General features: G+C 44.2%; 1 protein-coding gene across 1 annotated transcript in view; it reads right to left on the bottom strand.

Moving 5' to 3' along the window:
- GALNT17 (polypeptide N-acetylgalactosaminyltransferase 17) overlaps nt 1-21119 on the bottom strand; it is a 234374-nt gene that overhangs the window by 76803 nt on the left and 136452 nt on the right. The window contains exon 5 of the mRNA XM_056865090.1: nt 11589-11786. Within this exon, the coding sequence (XP_056721068.1) occupies nt 11589-11786 (198 nt within the window). The remainder of the gene's footprint in view (nt 1-11588; nt 11787-21119) is intronic.

The following is a 21119-nucleotide window of genomic DNA, read 5'->3' as shown; positions in this document are numbered from 1 at the left end:
TCCTAGGCAGACTGTGTTTACTGGGTGGTTTGCCAGTGCCTTCCCCAGTCATCTTCCCTTGACCCCCAGCAAGCTGGGTACTCATTTTACCGACCTTGGAAGGATGGAAGGCTGAGTCAACCTTGAGCCGGTGACCTAAAACTGACTTTCATCGGGATCGAACTCAGGTTGTGAGCAGAGCTTGGACTGCAGTACTGCAGCTTATCACTCTGCGCCATGGGACTCCTTTTAGATATGGCAAAATGGAACCTGTGACTTTTAAACATCCTCCGTGGTATCAGAATCTCTGTTACTGTAGTTTTAAATAACCTCCAGGTATTGTGAAGAGGAGAGAGCCATCATGGTGTAGTGATTACGGTGTTGGACTAGGATCTGGGAAACCCTGGTTCGAATCCCCACTCTGCAATGGAAACGTGCTGGGTGACCTTGGGCCAGTCACACTCTCTGCCTCAACCTTGGCTAGTATTTGGATGAGAGACCTCCAAGGAATACCAGGGGTGTAGCATGGAGGCAGGCAATGGCAAACCACTTCTGAATGTCTCATGCCTTGAAAACCCACCAGGGGTTGCCATAGGTCAGATGTGACTTGACGGCTCTTCTAACTATCCATTTCAACTGCTTGTAATCCATTTTCCTCTTTTGAATTTAGAATGTTTTCCAGCTCCATCTGTTTAGGAAGTTGGCTCCCCTATTTACAGACCTCTAATCTGACCATGCTGCTCAAGGCTAGGTTACTGTAACATGCTGCACATGGGGCTGACCCTGGAGAGAACCCAGAAACTGCACCATGCAGAGCCATCCATGGGAAGGAGCCACGCATACATGGTTATAAACATAACAGCACTAGAGTGAACATAAGAGCCTCACTAGATTAGATCATATGGTCCATCTAGTCCAGCATCCTCCTTCACACAATGGCCAGCCAGATGCCTCCAGAAGGCCTATACACAGGGACCTTCACCATCAGAGCCAGCATGGTGTAATGATTAAGAGTGGTGGTCTGGAGTGGCAGGCTCTGATCTGGAGAACCGGGTTTGATTCCCTACTCCTCCACATGAGCGACGAACACTAATCTGGTGAACCAGGTTGGTTTCCCCACTCCTCCACATGAAGCCCGTTGGGTGACCTTGGCCTAGTCACAGCTCTCATAGAGCTCTCTCAGCCTCACCTACCTCACAGGGTGTCTGTTGTGGGGATGGGAAGGGAAGGTGATTGTAAGCCAGTCTAGGAGGGGCTGTGGCTCAGTGGTAGAGCATCTGCTCAGCATGCAGAAGGTCTTAGGTTCAATCCCTGACATCTCCAGTTAAAGGGACTAGGCAAGTAGGTGATGTGAAAGACCTCTACCTGAGACCCTGGAGAGCTGCTGCCGGTCTGAGTAGACAATACTGACTTTGGTGGACCGAGGGTCTGATTCAGTATAAGGCAGCTTCATGTGTTCATGTGATTCTTCCTTCAGTGGTAGAGAAAGTTGGCATATAAAAACCAACTCCTCCTCCTCCTCCTCCTCCTCCTCCTCCTCCTCCTCTTCCTCCTCCTCCCTAGCACTGGTATCCAGTTGTTCCCTTTCACCATCATGCCTAATAGCCAGCTATGGACCTCTTCCATAAATTCATCTGCCCCACTTTTAAGGCCAACTAAACTAGCAGCCACAGTTACACCCTGGGGTCATGAATTTCAGATGGTGACTCACAGCAGCTCTTGGCACCAGTCGGGTATTGCATCAATCTCCGTAAAAGAGTTGGACTGCACTTAGAGAGTCCTGCAATGAAGAACTGAAAAGATATCGATTTCGATGCCAAAGATGTCCGTCACGAAGGACACGAGAGGTATCCTTTAATACACCCTGCGTTGATCACTGTTGTGCCTCTTCATTCAATTCTGTATTTATTATTCATGCTGCTGGATCGAGGGAGGCACATTAATACAGAATTATTCTGGTGACTCATTCCTCTGCTGAAAAAACCCAGCGCTTTTCCAAGAAAAACACACTGCCTGGCAGGGCATCAGCACTAAAAAGTATCAGAGATGGAACTGCCATGCTCCATTTCCCCCTCCCGCAGCCGCCCCACCTATACCATCTTGTGCCTTTCGGGGGCATTAGCTGGCCCAGATTCTTGAGTTGCACTTAAAAACAATAAGCCTCCAACTCTAATCCAGCATGGTGTAGTGGTTAAGAGCAGTAGACTCTACTGGAGAACTGGTTTTGATTCCCCACTCCTCCACATGAAGCCTGCTGGGTGACCTTGGGCCAGTCACAGTTCTGTCAGAACTCTCAGCCCCACCTACCTCGCAGGATGCCTGTTGTGGGGAGAGGAAGGCAATTGTAAGCCAGTCTGAGTCTCCTTAAAAGGTAGAGAAAATTGGGGTATAAAAACCAACTCCTCCTCCTCTTTCTTCCAAAAATGTGATTCTCCTACCTACAGCCTGAAGTCCACTCATCCATCCAAAGTGGTGGTTTGGAGTGGTGGACTCTAATCTGGAGGACTAGGTTTGATTCCCCGCTCCTCCATATGAGCGGTGGATGCTAATCTGGTGAACCGGGTTGGTTTCTTCACTCCTACACATGAAGCCAGCTGGGTGACCTTGGGCTAGTCACAGCTCTCATAGAGCTCTCTCAGCCCCACCTACCTCACAGGGTGTCTGTTGTGGGGAGGGGAAGGTGATTGTAAGCCAGTTTGATTCTTCCTTAAGTGGTAGAGAAAGTTGGCATATAAGAACCAGTGCTGTTGCTGTTGCTGTTGCTTCTTCTTCTTCTTTTGTCTGTCTGTCCTTCTATTTATCTATCATCTATCAAATGTTAGTGGATCCCCAAGGGGAACTTGGGGCACCCATAATGTCTAGTTTGGCCCTCAGACTCCTAAGCATACTCTTATGACCATAACACATAGTTACGCCCTAATGCATGAGAGGTCTTAATCATATATGCTCGCTGTGTAAAATGAACACACATACTCCTGCAGTGCAAAGGATCTAGCAAGAGTGAAGGCAATCCCCATTCCTGTTTTAGCTCATGAATTGAAGCTACTGTTACCATTGATGTGCAATTGAATAACGAAAAAGCAGAGTATTTCTCGTTACCCAGATTCTGTTAGATGGCACCCGCAGTAGAGGATAATGCTTGTCTGCTATAGCATTGGTTTCTCATAACCACATGTAGGCCCCAGACATTACTTCTAGGGTCATTTGACATTATTCTCTCTGGTTGTTCTCTGCTGTGGTGCATTTCTTCACTGTTTCTTTACTCCAGCCTGGACAGCTAGGCCTAATTAATGAACACAGCCATGTGTAAGAGGAGACTGGCCTTCTTTCTGTAAATTATATTATATGCTTCTCCAGGTATATTGAAACTGCAAAGCAAAGTACTATTGAAATATTTCAGAGCTTTTTAGGAGACGCAGCGCCTCAAAGAAAAGTAAATTATGCAATACTCCTCAACAGCTGTCCTCCATTTAATCGGAAGCAGGTTTTATTTTAGAAAAAAATAAGAGAATGAGTGTGGTGGAGTGGTTATAGGGTTGCCAGGTCCCTCTTTGCAATTAGCGGGAGGTTTTTGGGCGGAGCCTGAGGAGGGCGGGGTTTGGGGAGGAGAGGGACTTCAATGCCATAGAGTCCAATTGCCAAAGCGGCCATTTTCTCCAGGTGGAGATCAATTGTAATAGCAGGAGATCTCCAGCTAGTACCTGGAGGCTGGCAACCCTAAGTGGTTAGGATATTGGACCAGGATCTGGGAGATCCAAATTCAAATCCTCACTCACTAGGGTTGCCAACTTCCAGGTACTTGCTGGAGATCTCCTGCTATTACAACCGATCTCCAGCCGTAGTGATTGGCTCACCTGGAGAAAATGGCTGCTTTGGCAACTTACAACATCTGTGGGTGTTTTTAGAATCTGAGACAAAAAAGGCATCAAATAGATTATCCACTGAAGTGTTCTAATCTAACATTGCCTCTAATCCGCATATAACAAAACCTTTGTCTTGTCCATAGGGTTGCCAACCTTCAGGTGGTGGCTGGAGAGCTCCTGCTATTACAACTGATCTCCAGGTGACAAAGATCAGTTCCCCTGGAGAAAATGGTCGCTTTGGCAATTGGACTCTATGGACTCCCTTCCCCAAACCCTACCCTTCTCAGGCTCTGCCCCCCAAATCTCCAGGTATTTCCTAACATGGAGTTGGCAACCCTACTTGCCCATGTTAGCTTTTCTTGATCATTTCAGATCATTTTCAGCTCATTTCCTCATTCAAGAGCTTTAAGGGTAATGAAACACCACAGAAGACTGTGGGAGTCCACCACCCTTCAATCTCTTCACACACAATCCCTGCACAAAAAAGCTATCCCTGATCTCTATCATGTATGAACAGACCAATTAAAAGTTTGAAGGAATCCCCCTTGATTATTGGAGCAATTTCCCAAATGCCAGAGAAAGTTCATTTTCAGAAGAAGCACCATTTTTCTTTGATTGGATTCCTGGCAATTGGCCCGAGACAGAGGCTCTCAATGACCTCATCAAAAGCAACTCACTGTACAGACAGCTTGCAGATGGAACATGTTTCCAATATACCATCCCTGTCACTGGAGCTGTTCTTCCAACAAGCACTATGACAGCCTTGGCCGAAAAGGCAATCTTACTCTATAATGTCATCTTGTCCCTTTCAAAGCGACAAGGCCAGATTCTAGTTCTCGGGTGCCAGACTCACTAAGTGGAACTTGGTCAGTCCATATGTATGTAAAGTGCCTTCAAGTCGCAGCCGACTTATGGCAACCCCTTTTGGGGTTTTCATGGCAAGACACTACCAGAGGTGGTTTGCCAGTGCCTTCCTCTGCACAGCAACCCTGGTATTCCTCGGTGGGCTCCCATCCAGTACGTACCAGGGCTGATCCTGCTTAGCTTCTGAGATATGACGAGATCAGGCTAGCCTGGGCCATCCAGGTCAGGGCTTGGTCAGTCCATATATACCATAAATTATCAAAATGTAAAGAAAGGAGTACTAAATCTATCAATACTAATTAAATTAGTATCCATATGCATTTGTATTTTACTGCAGGTTGAACACTAGGGTTGCCAACCTCCAGGTACTCAAAAAAATGTCTAAGCTGTAGAAGGCTTGGCAATTAAAAAAATAATACAGCTATTATGGCTATCAAAATTGAAAACACACACATATATATCACTACTCATGAGTAAAATAGGGTGTTGACTTACTACTCGTGAGTAAAATAGGGTGTTGACAATACATTTTGTATCTTTTTTTGTATTTTTTTTTTTTACATTGGACAGACGACCAGACCACTTAAGATAAGAATTGGTGAACATTTGTCCCACATAAGGAACAACATAATGGAAGCACCCATTGTTTCTCATTTAAAAAAATTTAAACATGCAGACACGGATCTTCGTTTCTTTGCCATCTGGCAATATAAGCTACGCAGATATCAAAGAGCTAACATAGAAAAGATACTAGCTCAGCAAGAATCCCACTTCATTTTCCTTCTTAGATCACTGGAACCCAATGGGCTAAACGCAACATGAGATTACACTGGTTTTTTATGAGGGTCACTTTAAGAAGATTACTTTAAGTCAAAGGTGCCATAGGTATATTAATGAGCAAGGAAGCCTCTGTATTCAAAAGATTGGGACTTCACAAGCTAGTCAGAGACTACTGCATGATCCTAAAAAAGCATTTTTAAGAATAATTTTCTTATTCTTATACAAATTGATAACTGTAAGTATTATATAAGGTGTTGTGAGTTTTGAAGAATTTATTTGGATATTTTTGTATATATTTTCATGTTAATAGCTTGAATTACAACTTTGCTGTTCTACAAAGCGGAAGTGGACACAAAACAGCTAAGGGTGGCTGAAGAAAATTATGAAACAGCGCTACTTACCAGAAGGCTGTCCCACCTACCATATACGAACTGTAATGGTTGAATCCATTGTATGTTAGAAACACAGATTTGTGTATGAAAATTCAAAAACACAAGTTGAGTGTATAATATAATTGACTGATGTAGCAGCAATTATTATTTATGTTGAAATACAAAACGTTAAAGAAAAGTTTTTGTTATAATACATAAGATACAAAACCCCCTTATTTTCTATGATATATGATAGAGCATAAGTACATATTTTAGATAATATTGTTAAGATATTGGTGATTGTTTTTAATAATATATCAAAAGGTAACATTAGAAGCAATATTAGAAAATATTAGAAAATTGGAACGATGTAATAGCAATAAATTAAAAGTAAGATTATGATAGATATAATGACATCGAATGTCTGTATGCCGGTGCAATAGAAATGTAAGTGAATATAATCAAATTATCCCTTTCCGTTTTCCTTTTCCCATGCCTTGTAATAAAAACAATAAAAATTTAATTAAAAAAAACTTATTGTCAACACCCTAATTTACTCACGAGTAGTAAGTCAACATCCTATTTCACTCACGAGTAACAAAAGATACAAAAAACTGTATTGTCAACACCCTATTTTACTCACGAGTAGTGATATATATATATATGTGTGTGTGTGTGTTTTCAATTTATTAGCTACAATAGCTGTATTTTTTTGAATTACCAAACCTCCAGGTACTAGCTGGAGATCTCCTGCTATTACAACTGATCTCCAGGCGATAGAGATCAGTTCACTTGGAGAAAATGGTCACTTTTGCAATTGGACCCTACGGAATTGAAGTCTCTCCTCTCCCCAAACCCTGCCCTCCTCAGGCTCTGCCCCCAAACCTCCCGCCAGTGGTGAAGAGGGACCTGGCAACCCTACTGGCAGAATGCTCTCCCTTCTTGCTATTTTTGGCAGGGTGGGAGCAGGATATGATTCCAAAAAACATTTTTATGATGCACTAAATATTTAGGCTGTAGATGTAGAAAGCTAGACTGTTGATCAATTCCTGCAGAGTACAGCTTGTGGTATTTCAAATTTGAAAAGCGTCTATGTTCCTTAGGAGGTTGTCAAGTTATTTGTCAAAGTAAAGGTCTCCGAAATTCTTGAGACACATCTCAGCCTCGGGAGATGATAAATGCAGACAATTTAACAGTCCACTGTGATGAGCTCAAAGCTCATAACCTATAAAAGAGGAGCACCTATCTTCATCCAAAATACATGGGGGTAAACAGAAAAGGTACTTGGCTGAGCGCTAATACTAGCTAGCAGTATTGCCAATGTTCAGAATTATCGGGGTGGGGGGGCTGCGGGGGCTGTGGCTCAGCGGTAGAGCATCTGCTTGGCATGCAGAAGGTCCCAAGTTCAATCCCTGGCACCTCCAGTTAAAGGGACTAGGCAAGTAGGTGATTTGAAAGACCCCTGCCTGAGACCGTGGAGAGCCGCTGCCGGTCTGAGTAGACAATACTGACGTTGATGGACCCAGGGTCTGATTCAGTATAAGGCAGCTTCATATGTTCATCTGCTTAGAAATGTTTTTTCCTTGTTCATAATTTTTGATTGCATTAAGAACTGAGCAGCTTTAACACCAAAAACCAACATCAAGAGATGGGAGAGAACTCCGAGGAGTAATGGATGAAATTCAGCTTCTGAACTCTCACCAACAAAGCCTCTAATTTAACAAGCCAACTCCAAGTCGAACAGAAGGGAGTTTGCCTTTCTCTCTGAAGAAGAGTCTGCCTTTTGTGCATGGCTGTTTCCTCACGGTCACCCCCCTCCCCACTGCTTTGGGGTTTTGCTTTGACTATGCATGCCTTTCCCAACCGTCAGAGGTTGCCTCGCTCTCCCCATGTGATTCCACGTGTTTTGCCTGCGTTTTCTGGATGCTGGCTGAGATAGCCTCCAGAAAACACAGGCAAAATGCAAGGAAATACACAGGGAGAGCAAGGCGACTCCTGACGGTTGGAAAAGGCATGCATAATGAAAGCAAACTCCCGAAGCAGTCAAGGGGTGAGGATTCTCTGGTATCTGGGCAAAAACTCTATGGTAAAAGCGGCTTCTACCATAGAGTTTTCACCCAAATACCACTGCCACATTGCCAGCAATGCCGCCCTAGGACTGTCCTCGCTGCCAGTAAGCCCCCCCTCCACACTCTGCCAGTTGCCAGAGGGACCCTAACTTAGCTTGTGCATAAATCCAGCTCTGAAAACAAGCGTTTTAGTATTTTTCCTTTTGCCAAATATTGGTGGGAAAACAATTCCCCCATCACCTCCACGGTGATTCACCTCCTTCATGACATCCCCTCCAAAAAGATTAACGGTCTTTTAAAAAATGGGGGAAGAGATGATTGCTTTGCATACCATAAATGTTTAATGTGCATCATTTTGTAGTTAAAAGGAAAAATAAGTTCAACCGTGGCTCTTTTGGAAGAAACAGTGCGCTGCCATAAATCATACAGTTTGGAGTCCACGTTTATGAGACAAAATAATCAAAAAGGCATTTTATGTCAGGTTACACATTATGTATAAAACGGGGCATGTGTCTATGAATTTCTCTCACTCATCAACTCAATACAGCCAGCATCGTCACGTTTACCCAGCTAATAGTTCTCCAAAGCGGCAGGCTTGTGCTTGGAATCTCTTTTCTCAATGCTATTTTCAAATCAATAAGCTTTATTCTCTAAATTGCTAGGCACCATACAAATAAAAAATAAAGAACTTGCTTGCTGATTTACAATTGTAAAAAAAAAAAACATAAGGAAGAAGAAGAGTTGGTTTTTATATGCCGACTTTCTCTACCACTTAAGGAAGAATCAAACCGGCTTACAATCACCTTCCTTCCCCCTCCCCACAACAGAGACCCTGTGAGGTAGGTAGGGCTGAGAGAGTGTGACTAGCCCAAGGTCACCCAGCTGGCTTCATGTGTAGGAGTGGGGAAACTAATCCGGTTCACCAGATGAGTCTCCTCCGCTCATGTGGAGGAGTGGGGAATCAAACCCGGTTCTCCAGATCAGAGTCCACTGCTCCAAACCACTGCTCTTAACCACTCCACCATACTGGCTCTCGAAGTAGGGAAACAAAAGGAAAGGTAGGAAAACAAAAGGAAGGAAAACTAGGGAGAGATGGATAGGTCTTCATGAAAATCTTGAATGTAAAAAACAGGGGAGACAGCCAGTGTGGTATAATGATTTAGAGCCGTGGACTCTAATCTGGAGAACCAAGTTTGATTCCCCACACCTCCACCTGAAGCCTGTAATTCCAGGAGGACTCCAGGCCTAGGGTTGCCAGCTCCAGGTTGTGAAATACCTGGAGATTTTTGGGGCGGAGCCTGAGGAGGGCAAGGTTTGGGGAGGGACTTCAATGCCATAGAGTCCAATTGCCAAAGCAGCCATTTTCTCCAGGAGAACCGATCTCTGTCGAGTGGAGATCAGGTGTAATAGCTAGTACCTGAAGGTTGGCAACCCTATCCAGGCCCAAAGCTTGAGGTTTGGTAACCCCAAATGTGAATGGTCCTCCAGTTCACTAGAGGCAACTGAAGATGTATTTACTGAAGGAAGTCTCACAGGGAAATTGAGGCTTTATCCTAGGAATGTCAGCCTCCAGGTGGGACCTGGAGATCCCCCAGAATTACAGCTTATCTGCAGGCTACAGAGATTAGTTCTCCTGAAGAAAACAGATGCTTTGGAGGGCGGACTCTATGGCATTATATCCCACTGAGGTCCCTGTCCTCCCCAGCCTCAACCCCCAAATCTCCAGGAGTTTCCCAAACCAGAGATGGCAACCCTATTTCGCCCCCCGCCCCCGCTGGTGGCAAGGGGGGACCTGGCAACCCTTATTGTATCCCTCCAGTTCAGCGATACCATTTTAATGCTCTGCTGTTACCCAAGTTATCTGTTTTACTGGTTTAATTGATTTGAAAGATTTTACGACAATCGTTATCGAATGTTATGCTTTATTTGTGAGCTGTCTTAAGCAGGCAATATGCCTGGAAAGGCAGCATAGAAACAGCCAACTAAAAATTCCCCTTCCAGTGTGGCCAACCGTTATTGCGGAGCCCATCAGAGGAAGGGGAGTAGCATCTAGGTGTGCTGTCATGCTAAACTCAGATCTTATTGAGAACTCCTTCCCCAACAGGGTTGCCAGGTCCTTCTTTGCCACCGGTGGGCTGTTTTTTGGGTGGAGCCTGAAGAGGGGGGGGGTTTGGGCTGGGGAGGGAGTTCAATGCCATAGGGTCCAATTGCCAAAGCGGCCATTTTCTCCAGGTGATCAGATCTCTATCGGCTGGAGATCAGTTGCAACAGCAAGAGATCTCCAGCTAGTACCTGGAGGTTACAACCAAACAGTAGTAGGCTACAAAAAACAAATGCAACAAAGATGTAAGGATACACAAGTCAAGGGACTATAAATATACTGCAACTGTAACAAGGACATAAGTTGCAAAACAAAGCTAAGTAACAAGGGTTACAAAGCGACAAGAAACAACTGTTTTACTGTTTCATGAAATGAAATTGACCAGCTACAAGCCGAGCTTATTATATGAACAGTTTGCTCTCAAAAACTTGTGAATTATAGCATTTCTGGCTGTTAGCTGTGTATCACATTTGTACTTGTTCAACTTCTCAGTTGTTCCGTGTCACTTTGTAACCCTTGTTACTTAGCTTTGTTTTGCAACTTAATGTCCTTGTTACAGTTGCAATATATTTATAGTCCCTTGACTTGTGTATCATTACATCTTTGTTGCGTTTGCTTTTTGTAGCCTACTACTGTTTGTTTGGTTGTAACATCCTTTTACAGTATCAGTGAGTTGTTTATCTAGTACCTGGAGGTTGGCATCCCTATTCCCCAACCACCTTTTAAATTATGCTTTGATATTTATATTGGTTTGGATGAAAATTGCTTTGCTGAAAAGTACGGTAAACTATGGCAAAGCACGGTAAACTACAATAAACATCTATCTATTAAGAGCCCCGTGGCGCAGAGTGGTAAGCTGCAGTACTGCAGTCAAAAGCTCTGCCCACAACCTGAGTTCGATCCTGACGTAAGTCGCTTTCAGGTAGCCGGCTCAAGGTTGACTCAGCCTTCCATCCTTCCCAGGTCGGTAAAATGAGTACCCAGCTTGCTGGGGGTAAAGGGAAGATGACTGGGGAAGGCACTGGCAAACCACCCCGCAAACAAAGTCTGCCTAGAAAACGTCGGGATGTGACGTCACCCCATGGGTCAGGAATGACCCGGTGCTTGCACAGGGGACCTTTACCTTTTATATTTATAGATATCTTGCACCTCCAAAAATTCAGTAGGCCTAGTTTAAAACCATAAGGCCATATATACTCACATGGGAAAACACTGGCGGTTTCATCTCAGTCCAATCTCATCTCAAGCTCACAATGAGTAATACAGATGACAGAAAAACTACAGATGATGATAACATATTCCACATCTTAGGTAATGTTAATATGCACAAAGCCTCTCTGTGGTATTTTGTTTTAACGCAATCGTTTCCTCAAGCGAATAAAACCATGAATGTAATCCAAAATCTCTTAACTGAGACTTCGCATAAACACAACCAATTATGGTGGATGCTTTTTCTACTTAGCCATGTAATTAATTCTTCCACATGGATCTAGAGAACCTGCAGTTTCTACCTGCTTGTTTACATGAGTGACTTCGTACGCCTAAGAATGCCACAATTTACCTGATTGGTAATGAAGGATCGCCAGCGTCCCACCAATCCTTCGGAGGGCTGATGTACATGCACCACAGCTCCCAACTGTATCCATGGGCTGAATTTTCATATCGTTGAACCTCAAAGGTGTCCTGCTTGATGTTGTCAATCGAAGGAAGGATGACCCTTTTTCGATTTCCCTGGATTCGTGAGAGAACAGGCTCGGCCCTGGGAAAGAGAAAGCAAAGGTTAATTTGGAAAAGAATAATATACTAAATTCCAATGAAGAAATGGCAGATGGCTCTGCTTGACTCCAGCAATGAGATGGCGTAGACTTCAGAACCATATGAAGACATGAATTTTGTCCAACAAGGTAAGGTAAGTATTGTCTACTCGGACAGATAGCAGCTCTCCTGGGCCTCAGGCTGAGGTCTTTCCCATCACCTAATATCTGTTCATTTTTACTGGTGTTGCCAAGGACTGAACTAGGGACCTTCTAGGAGAACTAGCGTGGTGTAGTAGTTAAGAGAGGTGGTTTGGAGCAGTGGACTCTGATCTGGAGAACAGGGTTTGATTTCCCACTCCTCTACATGAGCAGCGGAGGCTAATCTGGTGAACTGGATTTGTTTCCCCACTCCTACACATGAAGCCAGCTGGTAGACCTTGGGCTAGTCACACTCTCTCAGCCCCACCTACCTCGCAGGGTGTCTGTTGTGGGGAGGGGAAGGTAAGGTGATTGTAAGCCAGTTTGATTCTTCCTTAAGTGGTAGAGAAAGTCGGCATATAAAAACCAATTCCTCCTCCTCCTCCTCCTCTCCCCCCCCCAAGCAGATACTCTGCCATGAGCCACAGTCCTTCCCCATCAAGAAAATGATCAGATGGGAACAAGCTTTGCAGGATTATTAACTTCTGATTGGTTTGGCATAAAGAAGTCTCAGTGTTACTGCATCACCAGAGAAATAATATGAAAGAGAAAGTAAAGAATGTTTCGGAGCATTCAAAGCACTTCACAGCCATGGTCTTGTAATCTTCACAACAACCCTATCAAGGCAAGTTTGCATTAGAGTTGCCCACCTCCAGGTGGGAGCAGAAGATCTCCCAGAATCCCAGTTGATCTCCAGATGGCAGAGATCAGTTCCCCTGGGGAAAACTGCTGCCTTGGAGGACTCTGTGCCTGCCATTATCCCCTGTTGAGGTCCCTCCCCTTCGCAAACCTTGCCCTCCCCAGGCTCCATCCCCAAATCTCCTAGTATTTCCCAAACAGGAGTTGGCAACTCTAGTTTGCATTATTTCCCCCATATTACACACGGGGCCCAGTGTTGAGCCTGAGAAAAAATGGGTTGCCTATGGCAAGTTCAAGACGAAGGTGAGAATTTCAAAAATGGACCTTTTAGCAACTGTGCTCTGCCAGCTCCTGGGCTGCACAATACCAAAGAGATTCAGTTTAAGCAATGTGTGAAACCAGATGCAATTGTGAGAAAAAGTCAGCTTTTCACCTCAAGGTGTATAAAATTATTCCAAGGTTACCCAAATGTAAATTTATTCATCTCTGCATAAACACAGGAAATTCTTCTTACAGCAGTTATCCAAGTCTTATTCCCAGTTTTTGAAACAAAGTAAATGAAACCGTTTGAGTATAAACCATTTATTTGCTGTCAACTCAGGTGCTCTACTTTCTGAATTCTGATGCTTCTCTTAAGAACATAAAAAGCTACTCAGAAAGATCAATTCAAGCATTTCTGCTGCTCCAGTGCAAGACTTAGGGTAGGTGAGTGAGGATGCTTGCAAAGTGCTGATCATCCAAATTCTCCCCAGATTTTGGAGTTCCAAGTGACCTGACCTCATTCCCCTCAAGTGAAATCATGACATGAAGAAACCTCTGTTCTTCCTCTTTGTGTTTCAAATTGTGTGCAGAGTTTGGGTGCGTGCACATTTTGACACATTTGTCAACTCCTCCAGTTTGCTTTCCTCTCTACATTATCAGTGCACAAAAGCAAATATTGATGTAGATGCGTGCAGTCATATCAATATTCATTTTGCGTGGTGTTTTGCCAATGCATAAGAACATAAGAAAGGCCATGCTGGATAAGACCAAGGCCCATCAAGTCCAGGAGTCTGTTCACTCAGTGGCCACCAGGTGCCTCTAGGAAGCCCACAACCAAGATGACTGCAGCAGCATTGTCCTGCCTGTGTTCCAAAGCACCTAATATAATAGGCATGCTCCTCTGATCCTGGAGAGAATAGGTATGCATCATGACTAGTATCCATTTTGACTAGTAGCCATGAATAGCCCTCTCCTCCATGAACATGTCCACTCTCCACTTAAAGCCTTCCAAGCTGGCAGCCATCACCCCATCCTGGGGCAGGGAGTTCCACAATTTAACTATGTAAATTAGAAGAACACCACATATGCAATGGAATTGAGGCAATCATGCAATCATATGGGCTTTTGTTCTTTTGTTTTAATATTACAAGGTGTATGTATGGGGGGGGGGGGGGGAGAATGCAACCAGAGTGAAACAACTGAGATCTGTAGCAAACTGCACATATTCCTGTTGTCGATTTAATTTTACAAATTCCCCGGGTTAGATACAGAATTAAGGAGTGGTAGAATGAGGCACAGAGAGAAATTATGGAATAATAAAGGAATGTAATGGGGTAAATCCAATCGTTCCTAAATAAGTTGACCTTCTCGAGCACTAATAGGGATTCTTGAATGCCCACTGTTTCAGTTCATGTTCTATTCACCAGTTGCAAACAGGGAGCCAAGTGTTTGATGATACGTTTGACAGTTTGTCAGTCTGTTTATGGCAGTTCCCCAGGTTGTTGGCTGCTTTTCTTCCTAACCAGGCAATACAGTGGCTTTTTACTCATGAGTGTTCTCACACGGCCTGATTAAGTTCTTCTGGCCCCCATCCTTACTGTGTAACAAATGAAATATACCATGTGATGTTTTAATAATATTGTACCCTCTGGTGTTCATCTATGTAGTCCCCATTGACGCTAATGGCTGCCAATCGATTTCAACCAGCACATGGCACAGTTCTGCAAAAAAACCCAATGCAAACCCATACAATAAGCTTCATGGCTGTTTGACAGGAACCAAATAGACCATCACAACAGGTAGCCATGTCTGTAGCAGTAGAAAAAAACAAGAGTCCAATAGCACCTTAAAGATAAACAACATTTCTGGCAGGGTATGAACTTTCATGAGTCACAGCTCACTTCTGCAGATATTCTAGATTGTCATTCTAGCTGTATCTGAAGAAGTGAGCTGTGACTCATGAAAGCTCATACCCTGCCAGAAATTTTGTTAGTCTTTAAGGTGCTACTGGACTCTTGCTCTTTTCTACTGCAAATAGACCGGGTGATTGATGCGCACCTGATCAACATCTTTGAACACAATATGTTTAACTATCAAACGTGCTTTTGGTAAAATTCACAGAATCCCTACCTGATTGACATATGGCACTACCCCCAATCCATTTTAGCTACCATCTAAAGCCCTGTTCTTCGTGCCCCCTCCTGTAGAGGTGATATGGGTGGCAACCAGAGACAGGACATTTTCACTGGCGGCACCTCAACTCTGGAATGCCCTCCTCTGTGAATCTCACTTGGTGATCTACCTTACTTTTATTTAGGTGCCAAGCTAAAACACCCCTTTTGATCCAGGCATTTTCTCTCTTTAGCTATATTATCTCCTGCTTCTGGCTTGAGGATTAGTTTATCTATACCATTTCAGGCTGCTCAATGTGTGTTTTATGCTATTTGTATGCCATGGCTTTGGCTTGTTTTGAATGGCTGTATTTTACAACCATGGTTTTAATCATAAGTCACCTCAAGCAGGTCTCTGGAGAGGTGCCATATATGTTTTCCCAATAAATACACAAGTAAACAGAGAACTACAGCTATTCCTGTCTGGGTAACAGGGGTAATATCCCCAAGAACACAAGAGGAACCCAACTGGATCAGAGGAAAGGTTCATCTAGCCTAGCATCCTGTTTCCAGCAGTGGCCAGCCAGATGAGTCTGGGAAGCCTACATGCAAGGAGGGTACTATAAGTCAGATTACTTCTGAAGATTCATAATTATCACATCTCAGTCAATCATCCGTGACTAAGATGAACAGACCAAAAAAGCCCTTCTGAATCAGACAAAAGTGGCCATGAAAGCAAGAACTTGCCAGGAATTGTTATTCAGAATCTCTGATAGTATTTTATCTAGTTTGGCCAGCAGGCCTGGTAGCCTGTGTCTTGACAAAATCACTTCAAATAACAGGTTGGGGACTCCATATTATTGAACACTTCTCTATACAAAGCAAGTTTCTGCCCACAGAAAACTGGATAACATAAGAACATAAGAAAGGCCCTGCTGGATCAGACCAAGGCCCATCAAGTCCAGCAGTCTGTTCACGCAGTGGCCAACCAAGTGCCTCTAGGAAGCCACAAACAAGACGACTGCAGCAGCACCATCCTGCCTGTGTTCCACTGCACCCAATATAATAGGCATGCTCCTCTGATACTAGAGAGAATAGGGATGCATCATGACTAGCATCCTTTCTAACTAACAGCCATGAATACCCCTCTTCTCCATGAATATGTCCACTCCCCTCTTAAAGCCCTCCAGGCTGGCAGCCATCACCACATCCTGGGGCAGGGAGTTCCACAATTTAACTATGCGTTGTGTGAAAAAATACTTTTATCTGTTTTGAATCTCTCGCCCTCCAGCTTCAGCAGATGACCCCGTGTTCTAGTATTATGGGAGAGGGAGAAAAACCTCTCCCTGTCACTCTCTCCAAACCATGCATAATTTTATAGACCTCTATCATGTCTCCCCTCAGCCGCCTTCTTTCCAAGCTAAACAGCCCAAAGCGTCCTAACCGCTCCCCATAGAACAGTTGCTCTAGTCCCCTAATCATTTTGGTTGCTCTTTTCTGCACCTTCTCAAGCTCTGCAATATCCTTTTTTAGGTGTGGTGACCAGAACTGGGGTGAAGGTTTCTAGGCTAGCCTTCTCCTTAGATTGCTGACCTCCAGGTGGGGTAGGCTTTGTCAACCTCCATGGGGGTGGCTGGAGTTCTCTCACTATTACAACTGATCTCCAGCAGGGATCACTTCACCTGGAGAAAACGACCACTTTGGAAGGTATACTCTGGCATGGGTGTCAAACATAAAGCCTGGGGGCTGGATCCAGCCCCTTTAGGGATCATATCCGGCCTGTGAGCCAGCCGAGGCAGCCACCTCTCCCCCAATCTCAACAGTGTTTGGCGTCTGCTGTGGCCTTGCCAGCCGAGGCAGCAACCTCCTCCCGTTCTGAGGTGTCAATTATCAGACTGTTAAATACACAGGGTTGCCAACCTCCAGGTACTAGCTGGAGATCTCCTGCTATTACAACTGATCTCTGGCCAATAGAGATATAGAGATCGGTGCCCCTGGAGAAAATGGCTGCTTTGGCAATTAGATTCTATGGCATTGAAACCTTTCCCCTTCCCAAACCCCATCCTCCTCAGGCTCCACCCCAAAAACCTCCCGCTGATGGCAAAGAGGAACCTGGCAACCCTATAAATAAAAGAAAATACTATGAGTATTTTTGTGTGTGTGTAAAATGCTGTCAAGTCGCAGCCAACTTATGGTGACCCTGTAGGGTTTTCAAGGCAAGAGACTTACAGAGGTGGTTTGCCATTGCCTGCCTCTGCATAGCGACCCTGGTATTCCTTGGTGGTCTCCCATCCAAATACTTACCAGGGTCAACCTTGCTTAGCAGCTGAGATCTGATGAGATCCAGGCTAGCCTGGCCCACCCAGGTCAGGGCTATAAAAGTATTTTACAGACCCCTAAAGTAGGTGCCCCCAGAACATTCTCTCCATAGTTTCCTATGAGGGGAAATGGTGGTGGCCCAGGAAGATATCTTCAGCATTTAAAAAAAATTCCTGGCTGCATTCATTTTCTTTATATACTGTTTCAATGACCAACTGATAATATTTTTGTAACCTTTCTGCTGAATACTCTGGGTTTGCCATCCTTCCTTGTTGTGGTCTATTGTCTCCTTTCACAAAGTAATGGAGCCTTCCTTTGCAGACCCCCGATCCATCACTACAGTCTTTGAAAAGTTTGCATTTTCAAAATAAAATAAAATAACAGAGCATGTGTATGTGTGATTGCATGTGACAAATCAATCATCCAGTTGGTATGAGATCACCTTGAGCATCCATCATAGGGGTATCTTAATTACTACTACTGTTCGTGGTGGGAGGGTCTCTGAAAAGGTCATCCAGCTCAGAGCTCCGGTGGGCCCTAATAATTCTATCTCTGGGGCTCGTCTCCAATGGTAATTGGCTGGGAGTGTTCCTGATCCTTTGGGAAAGCAGGCAAATCAAAGGAAAACAAGATGTTCACTGTAACTGAAGAGGGGAAGTACCTGAACATGAAAAATAACATGGGTTGTTTTTTGGGGTGGGGGTGGGGGAGAGTATTTCGTAATGCTTAAGAATCCTGGATTTATGCTTACCATTCTGCAAATGATGGTAATAACGCAAAATGGTTTTTATGTATATTTTTGGCTTGGGAATTTTGAGATGCACACCCCTGCCGAAGCACTTCAAGCTGCAAATATGCAGGAGTAAACAGTAAATATCTTCTCCATAACATCAGAAAAGCTTTTTTCAAGCATTTGAGTTCAGTAAATTATAGTCTTTCCATTGCCTGAATAAAACCCCATCCTGAAAACCAAAGGAATTGGCTGATAACAGCATTTAGGTAGGTATACAGGTGCGGGCCTTGAAAGCACGCTTTGGGAAATGCATCCTCCGGCTTGAGCATTCAAAAGAAATCTCTGATAACTGCAAACACACACACACAACCCTCTCTTCGTCAAACCCTTTTTGTAGGAACACACTTATTTTATTCTGGGGTGCTTTTGCGTCTTCCTTCTCATCAACAGACACAATGAAAAGCGCATTAGCCTCTCACAACATGTTTTCCTGAGCAGCAAGACTGCCTTTTTAAGGGGAAAAAAAGTTCTCTTGCAACAGCAGTGCCTCTCTTTCATCACAGAGTTAAAAACAGAACACCATTCTTTCCGAGTCTGACGTGACACCAGCAAGTCATCCCTGTAAAAGAGTTTTTCATTTCTTCTTAACGGAGAGGGAGTTGAGCTAGAACCATCGGCAAATATCCAGCACTGCTTTCAGTTCTCTCTAGAGAAATCCATTCCTAGATCTAGCTATCCCCATTCTGCCAGGAGGCTCAACCTGGGGACCTTGAATCTGTCATTCCTCTGAGCCTTACCTGCCCTGAACTCCTTGGAAGAAGGGCAGGATACCAAATTGGTCAGACAGACAGACAGACAGACAGACAGACAGACAGACCCTCCCTCAGGTTAACCAGGTGGCTAAGAAGGCCAATGCAATTCTGGGCTGCATCAATAGGAGTATTGTGTCTAGATCAAGGGAAGTAATACTACCACTGTATTCTGCATTGGTCAGACCTCACTTGGAATACTGTGTCCAGTTTTGGGCTCCACAATTTAAGAAGGATGTTGACAAGTTGGAGTGTGTCCAGAGGAGAGAGACCAGAACGGTCAAAGGTCTGGAATCCATGCCCTATGAGGAGAGACTTAGGGAGTTGGGTTTGTTTAGTTTGGAGAAGAGAAGGTTGAGGGGAGACATGATAGCCATGTTTAAATATTTGAAGGGATGTCATATTCATGAGGGAACTAGCTTGTTCTCTGTTGCTCCAGAGACTAGGACACGGAGTAATGGATTTAAACTAATAGAAAAGCGATTCCACCTAAACATTAGGAAGAACTTTCTGACGGTGAGGGCTGTTTGATGCTGGAATGTGCTGCCTCGGAGGGTGGTGGAGTCCCCGTCTTTGGAGGTCTTTAAGCAGAGGCTAGATGGCCATCTGTCGGGAGTGCTTTGATTGTGGGATCCTGCATGGCGGGGGGAGGGTTGAGGTCACTGGGGATGTTGGGGGAGGTAGTTTTTAATTTCCTGCATTGTGTTGGACTAGATGACCCTGGTGGTACCTTCCAACTCTATGATTCTATGATTCTAACCTACCTTACAGGTTGCTGTGAGAACAACCAAGCAGACAGGAGAACCGTGTATATACTATACTGAGCTCTTTACAGCAGGGGTGTCAAACTCATTTGTTACGAGGGCCAGATATGACATAATTGACTTCGTCAGGCCGGGCCATGTGTCCATAAAATTTAATGCCAGGTACTGGAGATACAAGCTTTATAGAAGACACAGGCAAAGCCAGTTAATGATATTACTTTTTACTTTATTTTTTACTTAAAATACCAACATACTTAGGGTTGCCAACCTCCAGGTGTGTGTAAAGTGCCTTCAAGTCGCAGCCGACTCATGGTGACCCCTTTTGGGGTTTTCATGGCAAGAGACTAACAGAGGTGGTTTGCCAGTGCCTTCCTCTGTACAGCAACCCTGGACTTCTTTGGTGGTCTCCCATCCAAATACTAACCAGGGCTGACCCTGCTTAGCTTCTGAGATCTGATGAAATCAGGCTAGCCTGGGCCATCCAGGTCAGGGCAACCTCCAGGTACTAGCTGCTATTACAACTGATCTCCTGCTATTACAACACATGAACACATGAAGCTGCCATATACTGAATCAGACCCTTGGTCCATCATCAAAGTCAGTATTGTCTACTCAGACCGGCAGTGGCTCTCCAGGGTCTCAGGCAGCATAAAAATGTACATGGAGATCAGATTTCCTCAACAATATTGTGAACAATAACCAAATCTGACCAATTACTTATTGAACTGCTCTGAACATCAGGTGCTTTCCTTCCTTTTGGATTTCCTAGAGACATCTAGCTGGATTCAGGATCGCAAACTAAGGTGGACCCTTTGCCCTGCCCTAGCAAGGGCCCCACTTATGATCTCACTTATGATCTCTCACTAAGAGAGTTAGGAATGGAACCTCCCTGTACAGATGCTGAAGATGCACAGCAGAGGATAGTTGCTGCCTTCCAGCCCTCTCTGAGAGTTTCCTGAAGGTGACCATGGGATCTGAGCTATGCAACACAACCCTCCCAACAGCTTACAACAGCTTTTATTATTTACTGTTTTATTTTGAATTTTATCCCACCCTCTCCAGAAGCCTGCTTGTGGTGGCTAACAAGGATGGAGGCAAAACCCCTAATAAATAATACATGTTTACAGATGTAACACATCACTAAAACAACGCAATACAACTAAAAGTAATTCCCAGCAATAAAACCATCCCAATCTACACTTATAAAAGCCAGGTCAATAAAAGCAGCAGCATAAAACAGTCTCAGGAACATAAAAACACCCCATAAAGAGCATTATTCAACCCGTCAGGGGATACAGCTTAAATATGGAATAAAATGTCGGTAAAAAGCTTGGGTGAATGGAAATGTTTGAGCTTGGCACCTAAATGCTAATAGGGGAGCATACTGGTTGGTCATCAAGGGATATAATTGTTTATATGCTGCCTGGTAAAGGCAGGTTACACTATTTGCAACTGCAGCAAAGAAAGCTCGAGCCAGGTTTGTGGGAAAACAAGAGGCTCA

The sequence above is a fragment of the Euleptes europaea genome, chromosome 19, assembly GCF_029931775.1.
Source record: "Euleptes europaea isolate rEulEur1 chromosome 19, rEulEur1.hap1, whole genome shotgun sequence".
Taxonomy (NCBI): domain Eukaryota; kingdom Metazoa; phylum Chordata; class Lepidosauria; order Squamata; family Sphaerodactylidae; genus Euleptes; species Euleptes europaea.
The sequence above is the reverse complement of the archived record's forward strand: the minus strand, read 5'-3'. Positions and strand labels throughout refer to the sequence as shown.